The sequence below is a fragment of the Eurytemora carolleeae genome, unplaced genomic scaffold (assembly GCF_000591075.1).
Source record: "Eurytemora carolleeae unplaced genomic scaffold, Eaff_2.0 scaffold1279, whole genome shotgun sequence".
In the NCBI taxonomy this organism is placed as follows: Eukaryota; Metazoa; Arthropoda; class Copepoda; order Calanoida; family Temoridae; genus Eurytemora; species Eurytemora carolleeae.
The window spans coordinates 18,833-29,453 of record NW_019397167.1 but is presented as its reverse complement, the minus strand read 5'-3'; the positions used below and the strand labels follow the sequence as shown (position 1 = coordinate 29,453).

At 30.8% G+C, this 10,621-nt stretch overlaps 1 protein-coding gene across 4 annotated transcripts; it reads right to left on the bottom strand.

Moving 5' to 3' along the window:
- Positions 1-144: 144 nt before the first annotated feature.
- On the bottom strand, positions 145-10,621 carry LOC111712452 (probable methyltransferase BMT2 homolog). 4 transcript variants are annotated; one of them, XM_023487060.1, is made up of 14 exons: positions 10,494-10,580; positions 9,339-9,449; positions 9,244-9,282; positions 8,397-8,444; positions 7,941-8,000; positions 7,062-7,132; positions 6,772-6,858; positions 5,280-5,369; positions 4,792-4,890; positions 4,135-4,202; positions 3,255-3,299; positions 1,901-1,966; positions 1,114-1,176; positions 145-549 (listed from the first exon to the last, which is right to left on the bottom strand). In XM_023487060.1, exons 4-14 carry the CDS (start codon positions 8,427-8,429, stop codon positions 353-355), a joined length of 879 nt encoding a protein of 292 aa, XP_023342828.1. In that variant the 5' UTR covers positions 8,430-8,444; positions 9,244-9,282; positions 9,339-9,449; positions 10,494-10,580; the 3' UTR covers positions 145-352. The 4 variants fall into 4 exon arrangements, with proteins under 4 accessions (XP_023342828.1, XP_023342824.1, XP_023342826.1 ...); XM_023487056.1 differs by lacking the exon at positions 9,339-9,449 and having other exon boundaries at positions 10,494-10,621; XM_023487058.1 differs by lacking the exon at positions 9,339-9,449 and having other exon boundaries at positions 7,941-7,994; positions 10,494-10,621.

The following is a 10,621-nucleotide window of genomic DNA, read 5'->3' as shown; positions in this document are numbered from 1 at the left end:
TACTATACACTGATACTGGATACAGGATACAGGATACAGGATACAGGATACTGGATACAGGATACAGGATACTGGATACAGGATACAGGATACAGGATACAGGATACAAGATACATAAGGCAACAAAATAATTGTTTTGCATAGTTCTGAAAAAATATTAATAATTATCACATAACGGTAACGATCATAACAGTGCAATGATAAGTTAATTTGGCAAATATTTAGAACATAATTCACAAATATTGGTTTTGGGAGGAACAATACTATCACAGTAAAGTCTTTGAAGATAAAAGACAAACCATTTACTGTACAAGTCGTGGTGAGGGTCAATGAATAAAATCTACCAAATGATCTAAGTGTCAGGAAAAAAATCTGGAAGCTCTGAGAAGTGATCAAGAATGGTATCTGGGTCTATTTCAAGTTCAGGAGTAGACTCTAGTGACACCTCTGGGTTGGAGTCCTGTGGAATCTGAAACCTTTGTATCATCTCTTCTCTAGTTAACGGAATTAAAGAATTCTCCATACGGACTAAAGCCATCTCTTCCTCTCCTAAAAAATAATTTTATTAATCTTCATCTGTCAATTTTGTTTTAGGTAAATTTTAAACGAATTGTGACGTAATTTTAAAAGGTCAGTTTATTTAAAGACACTGTAACAGTAATTTGAAGTATCCCTCAATACAATAGCACTGCCTGATTCACAACAATACGTTTAAACCTTTATCTGATCAATATGGTGGAAGATATTTTAGTTATTCTATGTTTTACAGTGTTTAATACCTTTGGGTTTTCCTGTACTTAATGAGAGAAACCATAATTGAGAATAATCAGTTTTAAAAATTCTAAACATTGATATCTGATTCATACTTGATCATACAAAGATTTTGAGGGCACCGATGTGAATTAGGAATTGCCATCTTTGCATAAAAGGATCACTTGAAATTACACTTACAGTCCCTTCAAACAATAAACAATAAACATAGCAGATTCTAGTGCCATTTAATCCTTTATCTAAGAAACGATGACTTCAAATAGTTGTAATCGTGAACTTAATGAAGAATTAACATTTCTTTTTGACAATTCTTTTGTGAATATTTTCTAAACAGATTCCTACCTAGCTTCCTGAAAACCAATCCATGAAAATGTTGCTTCTTCTCATAATAAACTTGAGCAAAACCTAGAAATGATTTTAAAAAGAGGAGAGAAACAAACTTATTTCTTATTTTGTACTTATTCTCTTTACAAGGTCATTTTGAACAACTTGCATTTTCTACCTAATTTTCCTTTTTTATTTCTTTCAAATGAGAAACTTAAAATGTATTTTAAGTATGAATAAAAGAGTAGTGTTATAGTGTTATCCAAATAGATTACCAAGTATAATAGGTGGCAACAAAGAAATGGATCAATTATACACGACGTCACAAGTGTCAAATACAGGGTGGCCAAAACTTTTTTGAACAAATCCGTACAAAAATCCGTACATTTTCAGAAGAAATCCGTACAATCCGTACAATTTTCGAAAAGATATCCGTACAATCCGTACAATTTTTTTAAAAAAAATCCGTACAATCCGTACATTTTTTTAAACCAATCCGTACATTTTTTTAAAAATCCGTACATTTTTTTGTACATTTTGGCCACTCTGAATATATATACTATATATACTATACACTATATATATACTATTTATACTATACAATATATATACTATACACTATATATACTATTTATACTATACAATATATACTATACAAGTTATACTTGACCAGACTATCTGTGTTTAAGGGTACCGTTGTAAATCGGACATGGCATTCTATCAATGGAGGGTCACTTGACTTTTAAAGGTGAAGTTCTATTTCCGGACAAAGCTTGGTTTTGAAGCTGGTGAATAATAAATTTACCTATTTGAGACAAGACTTGCTTCCATCCTCTTATCAGAACAGAGTTCTTATTTTGGTGAGAGGAATCTAAAATTAATTATTCATATTCATATATTTTTTGTAAAAACATTTATCTAACCTCTCAAATATATACTTATATCTTTTATATAAATATTTATATAACCTCTCAAATATATAATTATATTTTTTTATATAAATATTTATCTATTTATCTCAACTATTATTTTACCGGTGCGGGGGGAGGCAATCTCTGTTTTTGTGTTTGGATAAATCAGGATTCTGGAACCCCGAATGGGGTAAGGTAGGAAAGAAGTCTATATATTAATATTAAATCTGATAATTAGGGGATGATGTATAAAAATTCCATCTCTCAATGCCTCCGTGAAATACAAAAATTCACGAGTCAGCCTCCAAATCAAATTAACTTATGAAACTGAAATTGCTTGTTACTAATATTACTAATAAGTAAACAAAACAGTTGCATTGGTTGTATTCGTCATTCGGACCCTTTCTGGGAACCAATTCTTATTTATCTCTACATTTTTATCTGATTTTTTCTTTCTTTAAAATTCGGTGATGGTGACCTAACCTCTCTAGAGTAAAAAAAGTAAAAGTTAGTTCCACATTTATTGAAAAGATATTTCGGTCTGGGTTGACCCTCGTCGGTTCAAACAATATAATAACCATCAAAATCGATAGTAAAAAATGCTAAAAACCACAAGAAAATAAGCAAACAAAAAGATAATTTAAAAAAAAATTGGGTTGTCAAATGGACAAAAGGGAAACGAACTCATATCATGAGATGGAAAAAAGATAATTTGCAAATATTCACTTTTTAAAAAATATTCTAAGACAATTTTTATTATTCCTTGAGATTGTTTCTGTCAGGATGATTAAAAACAAACTGTTTATATGTATGTGTATGTGGTGGGGGTCGATCTACGAACTTTGACGTAAATCTTTTTTCTTGTAAGAATTAATTTTTCAAAATAAAGTTGACCTTCTTACAAAACATCTAATGAGATGCATCTAATAAAGTTGACCTTCTTACAAACCATCTAATGAGATGCATCTAATAAAGTTGACCTTCTAACAAACCATCTAATGAGATGCATCTAATAAAGTTGACCTTCTAACAAACCATCTAAAGAGATGCATCTAATAATGTTGACCTTCTAACAAACCATCTAATGAGATGCATCTAATAAAGTTNATAATAAGAAATAATAGAACGATCTGAAAAGAAACCTGAAATGGGCGCTAAGGGGGGTGATTGTTCCAATTACCCCCCCCCCCCTATTAACATGTCTAACTGAAAAATAATAAGAAATAATAGAATGATCTGAAAAGAAACCTGAAATGGGAGCTAAGGGGGGTGATTGTTCCAATTGCTCTGTCCCTCGGAATTCGAAGAGATTTAGATATACAAACAACAATTAGAAAAGACGATTTAATAAAAAATCAAAATTCCCATTCGGAAACCGAATTTTGTCAGTTAGTCGAAAAATTCACTGACACAAAATACGTCGAATGGCAAACGATCCGTGTTGAAACACTGCATTCAGAAACATATTTTGCAAAAAAAATGTTTGTTTTTCCAAGTGACATTTTTGATTTTTTTCCACGCTTAAAGTCATTTTCGCATGGCAATTTTAATTTTACAAAAATTAGCTAAGATTGACAAAAGATATCCGACACCAACTGACAATACTTAGATTTTTTAAAAAATGGGCGCAGGGCTTTTACATGCAGAATACAGCCTGGCTCCTTATTCTAAGAAGAAATTATAATTTTCATTTTAAACAAACCCCATTTCGGCCTTTAGTTTTTACTGTTATTACAATCTACTAAAGAAACCTACATCTAGAAAAATAAACAAATGAGTTGATTGGTTTTTTACTTTTGATCAAAATACTTCGTTTGATTTAGCAAGTTTTAATAAGTTCTTCACAAGTGATTTATTAGAACTTATTGCTGAGTAGGGAAAACTGAAACTATATAAAAGAAACGCTTAAAGTTCAGGAAATAATAACAACTAAGGGATAAAATTTGAATATTTTTTTAATGATTCTCAAATAAGACTTTAAAGATTCAACCTTTAACTTCTCATCGAATTACAAAATGATTTGTAGAATAAAATGAAGATATGACGAAGCATCAATAATTTAAAAAATCATCCAACATTGTGTTCTGCATAAAAGAAATATAAAAAGTAAGATAAGATAGTTAATTACCAGGTGTAATAATGATTAATATCCCGTTTTTCTTCAAAACTTTACTCGCCTTTTCACAACATTCAAGTCTAAAAAAAATGTTAATTAAATAAAAAAAACGTTAACAATGCATTTTGTCAATTTTCATTGTTTTTTTTTTAATTCTATTAATTTATTATGCCATTGACATCAAAATAACCAATTCATTCATGAAATTTAAAATTTTGAGTTTGTAGGTAATTCTTCAAAAATCACCATACATGGAGATTGGTGGGTCACTTGAAATTACGCTTACTGTCCCTTTAATTACCAAAAGAAGAGAAAAATCGACCTTTGGATATTTCATAAAGCAGAAAAAAACTGAAAAGAACATGAAAGGTTACCTGGCTAGTTGGGAAGGAATGTACTCTAGAAGAAAACAGAAAAGAACATGAAAGGTTACCTGGCTAGTTGGGAAGGAATGTACTCAAAAAGAAAACAGAAAAGAACATAAAAGGTAACCTGGCTAGTTGTGAAGGAATGTACTCTTGAAGAAGACAGAAAAGAACATGAAAGGTTACCTGGCTAGTTGGGAAGGAATGTACTCTAGAAGAAGACAGAAAAGAACATGAAAGGTTACCTGGCTAGTTGGGAAGGAATGTACTCTAGAAGAAGACAGAAAAGAACATGTAAGGTTACCTGGCTAGTTGGGAAGGAATGTACTCTAGAAGAAGACAGAAAAGAATAACATGGAAGGATTCTGCTCCAAGGCTGATTAATTTTCTTCCGTCAAATTCCCTTAGAAATAATATTTAGATAACGATAATATTTTATAGACATTATATGTACATTGTACATTATATTGTACACTGTACAACATACATACATATAATGTATTTATGGTGAAAAATAAAATTTAAAAAAATAAAGTTAAATATACATATTATTTATACATTATACAGTCCGATTTTAAAGAAGCATAACTTCTTAAACAAGTGAAATAAACTTGAAAGTCATCCTTGACCATTGAAAAGGTTTGCTCCATTCATTTGACATTTCTAAAATGTAGTCTGCCTTAATAACTGGAGATATGAATGATTGTATGGGATAAGAGATATTTTGTATTTTTATAAATTGAAATATAAACAAAATATTTAATATTCTACAGAATATTAGTAATCCTATACCTTTCAGATTTAATTGGAACATTTATAAAATCACAGATTAGAACTTCATCTCTTGCAGGAGCAATATCCACAGCTGTTACGTCAACATCACTAAATATATACAGCTGTTACTTCAACATCACTAAATATATACAGCTGTTACTTCAACATCACTAAATATATACAGCTGTTACTTCAACATCACTAAATATATACAGCTGTTACTTCATCATCACTAAATATATAAAGCTGTTACTTCAACATCACTAAATATATAAGCTGTTACTCCAACATTTAAAAAAATATAGCGGTTACTTTACCATCTCTAAATATATAAAGCTATTACTTAAATAATTCTAAATATTAACATTTTTAAAAATCTGATTTTAATACCAAACAAGGTTTGAGAAGTATTTATCATTTAACACCATATACGTAAATGAACAAATTTATATCTTATTAAAAATAGTCATAAAAGAAATTATCGATTTTCAGCTTCCAAAATACAAATAGATAATTCTTTTTCTTTTTTTAACAGATTATGCTTTTAAACAATGTAAAGAAATATTTCAGAAAAAGATTGTAAACCACAATAAAAGAATTTTTATGTATTTCTCAAATAGATCGTCAAGTACAATAGATGGCAACAGAAAAATCGACCAAGTGCGCACAACGTCACAAGTGTCAAATGTAAAAAGAAAGAAAGGAAAAGTGTAAAAACAGAAAATAAAAAACACATGAATTTGCACTGATTTCACTAAAAGATAAGCACTTTAGTATAAAATTATCACTATAATTTATAATTTTGTTATACACATAACGCTGAGTTGACACTTATGACGTATAAACAGCTGAACTGAGTGTGCAAATTCTGCGTTGCCACCTATTGTACTTGATAGTCTATTTGGTATTTCTAGAAAAAAAGACTTGTATTTCTTGTTTTTTTAGTAAATCATAAAAATAAAATTGATAAAACATTAAGTATAACAGTGTAATGTTTCAGAGAGGCTATTGAACCGTGATTATCTGATTACTCTCAACTTATCATGGTTAAATGTCGAATATCGAATCTGGTCTGGATCAAATTATATTTTCATCAGAACAATTTAAAAACTGTTAAAATAAAAAGCAAGCCCAAATGATTCACAAGAAAACGATTTATCATTTAGCTTACCATTAATGTGTATCTGTACTATGAATTATAACAGGAACCAACATCAAGTATATGTACTCTACAAGGTGTACGGGTTGAACATTACAGTACCTGCACTTGTAGAATGGATTATAACAGGAATCAACGTCAAGTATATGTACTCTACAAGGTGTACGGGTTGAACAGTACAGTACCTGTACTTGTAAAATGAATTATAACAGGAACCAACATCAACTATATGTACTCTACAAGGTGTACGGGTTGAACAGTACAGTACCTGTACTTGTAAAATGGATTATAACAGGAACTAACATCAAGTATATGTACTCTACAAGGTGTACGGGTTGTACAGTACAGTACCTGTACTTGTAGAATGGATTATAACAGGAACCAACATCAAGCATCTGTACCCGCAGAGGGATTGGGGGATCTACTTCACATTCTGTACTGCAGATAATTATCAGTTTGGCAAATAAAATCAATAACTCAATCAATCAATCAATCAATCAATGAAATCCAATAACCAATTAATCAAGAGTGTAAAAACTATTACATAAAATGGAAAAAGATCAAAACTTTTCATTAAACCAAGAGTGAACAGAAAAATTAGATGATGAAAAATTCCGGGTTGTTTGCTGAAAAATTGTTCCCTGGCTGAATTCCTCTCTGCTCGTCGTTTATCCTTGTAAAGCTGTTGAACCAGGCCTCCACCGTGAAAATACTGAAACACATTCTCTTCAAGAATATCTTTATAAAAAATCTCTTCGCTGAGACGTAAAACATTATGTTTAGTACAATTGTTTTTGAATAAAATGTGAAGTTTAAAAATTAAAATATGTATAATGTATATATATAGAATTTTAGTTGTTCAATAAATTGTAACTACTGAGGATCGTCATGATAGCGTGAAACATTATGTTTAGTATAATTCTTTTTTAATAAAAAATGTGAAGTTATAAACTGAAATATATATATATATATATATAAATTGGATGACATTTTTTTGAGGAAACCCATAGGTAAACGTTAAAAATAGATTTGATGTTTTTTAAATTAAAATATTTAAAATTCTACGGGCAACGCCGGGCACTTCAGCTAGTTATAAATAAATTTACAATATATACTTTTACTGAAGTTTACTTAGAATTTAGACATTGTAATTTTGTTGATTACTTTTTGACCATAAATAAAAATTCCTGTGGGACTTGTTTGGTTCGAACGAAAATTTATCAGAATCACCAAACTGAAAATTATTCAAAAACTAAAGTGATCGGTGATTATATGAATACAATGAAGACAGATTTTTATTGACAATGCTTTAACTCCTAACAAGCATTTTCAAATTACAAGTTTACAAGTAAACAAATATAAGTTGTTAAATGACAACTTCTCCATGTTTAAATATTGTAGTATTTCTGCTGTTTGAAAGCTTGGTAGAAATCAAAATTGAAAAAAGTCGTCTGCATTGCATAGATACGACGACGATTGTAGTTTTAAACAGAAATTCTTGACTTGTAAAGAATACGTGCCTGTTGTATTTTGGAGTAAGTCCAGTTTATCCTACATGTAGCAGGGTCAACCTCCTCTAGCTAGTCAATCAATCAATTGATCAATCAAACAATCAATTCATCAATCAATCAATCAATCAAGCGCGATTTCAATTGATACATAATGCGATAAATGAACAGATAGTCAAAATCGCATTTGTTCAAGTCAATCAAACAGTCGATATAAATCTAACAAAGTTTATATTTTAGTTTTAAAACGAAGCAATCAATTTATTCAATCAATCAATCAATCCAATCGATCAATATGTTACTTAATCGTCTAATTAATAAATCAATTACACAACTATGAAGTCAGCATCTCAGTATGTTAATTTCAATAATTTCAGTAATTTTTTCACAAAAGCAATCTTCAAAAATCTCCATTAATCAACCAATCAGTTATAAAATCGAAGAAAACTTGATTGCTGAGAAACGTTCCTTAGCCCAGTGGTGAGTGGCCAAAAGTTCCATACTCTTCGCATATTCCTACATAGTAAACACACTACATTACAGTTCCATACTCTTCACATACTCCAACACAGTATACACAGTTCAGAACAGCAAAGTTCCATACTCTTCGCATACTCCTACGAAGTAGCACAGTACAGTACAGTTCTATACTCCTCGCATATTCCTACAAAGTAAACACAGTACAATACAGTTCCAACTCTTTCATACTCCTACATAGTAGCACAGTACAGTACAGTTCTATACTCTTCGCATATTCCTACAAAGTAAACACAGTAGAATACAGTTCTATACTCTTCGCATATTCCTACAAAGTAAACACAGTACAATAAAGTTCCATATCTTCACATACTCCTACGTAGTAGCACAGTACAGTACAGTTCTATACTCTTCACATACTTCTAAACAGTAAATACAGTACATTACAGTTCCATACTCTTCACATACTCCTACACAGTATACACAGTATAGTACCGTATAGTTCCATACTCTTAGACAGTACAGTTCAGACAGCATACGCAAAGTACAGACACAATACAGACAGTACGCACAGAACAGACTTTACAGACAGTACACTCAGTACACTCAGTGTAGAAATTTTATATCTCTACAATTAGTACAATACAAATGTAAGTATAATCCTTAAAAAAGGGTTTAATTTAATAGTTATTGTATGGCTTTCTTTTTTAAAATCGACATTTGAAGAATAAAAATATGTGAAAATAATCTATTTTAGAAAAGGACAAACGACAAAAAAGAGAAATACACATTAAATAATCGAACAANCTTCCTCCGAAATAAAACTTTTTACCATTACCTGCAGTGTTGATTCTTGTGATAAATGTTCATTCCAAACCTAAAATAAAGAAAAATTTAATATTCACTTTAAAGAATAATAATATTGTAATCAACCTTTGTTGATAGGAAAACCGGATTGAGCTCCTGTCCGAGATATTCTATTTACAGAAAACATGTGTAGTGTAAACATATGCGGCTGTGGAAACTGAATTAATGGAATCCTACCTAAAATAGATCAAAAAGTGCTTAGGATTCGGATCCATTGGATCCGCAACCTATTGACTTCCTGGATCCAGATCCCGTTCAGCAAAAATATCAACCAAAAACTGAAGAACAAAAACTGAAGAAAAAAGAGACTTCTTTCTGAATGGTTTTCAAGTTGTTGCATAAAGAAAGACAAGTTTAAAAAAAGGAAAATAATTCGAAAATTCTTCTTCTGTTAAAAAAATCAGTAAATCTTGATGATCTGGATCCGAATCTATTTTTTTCCAGTGCGGATATAGGATTCTGATCCGCATCAAAATTTAATGAATCCTACGCACTTTCACAGTGTAATTTCACGGCCATTTATTCTTTATATATCCAACTCGACGTTAAAGATACCTAACCCATTTTAAGGTATTAACCGTTGCGAGTGAAAATCCCTTTTTTTGTTAGTTTGTGGCCTTTTTTATAAGTTTTACTCGTTTTGTAAAGAAAAATAATTAAATGCTTGCATTGGATCTAGATCAGACTCTTTATTTGGCATTAAACCATGTTCAGTGGAGAGTAACCAAATATAATGTCTATTTAGAAAATACCCCCTCTCACCCGTTCAATGTTAGAAAATGGGTGTTAAAAACTTTCCCAGTGGCATTTTCCCACGTGCGACTTCCCAAGTGGCAACTTTCCAAGAAGGTTCAATTTCCCAAGAGGCACTTCCCTAAAGGTTAATTTAGATCTTCTGAGGTGCAATGGGGGGGCCGAGCGCTGCGGCTAGGACAGACCTCTTAATAAAATACCCTTGGGAAGATGTCGTTTGGGAAAATGTCTTTAAAATGTAGAATATTAATTGTAAAATGTTGTGTAAAAAATGTGTTGCACTGCACAATGTACACGTTGATCTTAAAGATCTCTGCTGTTCAAAACACGTTGATCCAACTTTTCAATTTTAAAGACGAAAAACAAGAACAATGGTATTGTTCTAAATTGTTATAATCATTTTTAAAATTGAGTCTTCAAAAATTTAAAGCCAGCGGAGCAAGAGTCTTCTTTATATGTATTAATTACTTCATGAAATGGTTTCCCGGATCGCAATTTCCTTCTTAGCTCCGAGTGAACATGTTTTACGACACCAGCCATTCGCAGATGTTCTTTACTCACGTGTTCCGCCATTTTTATATTTTCTTTGGATTAAT

Excerpts from the sequence above, each read along its gene's own strand:
- LOC111712452 (XM_023487056.1), bottom strand. The coding sequence starts at position 10,598 with ATGGCGGAACACGTGAGTAAAGAACATCTGCGAATGGCTGGTGTCGTA. Across the intron at positions 1,177-1,900 it reads GCAAGTCTTGTCTCAAATAG|GTTTTGCTCAAGTTTATTAT; the intron begins GTAAATTTATTA and ends AATCATTTCTAG. Across the intron at positions 550-1,113 it reads ATTGGTTTTCAGGAAGCTAG|GAGAGGAAGAGATGGCTTTA; the intron begins GTAGGAATCTGT and ends ATTATTTTTTAG.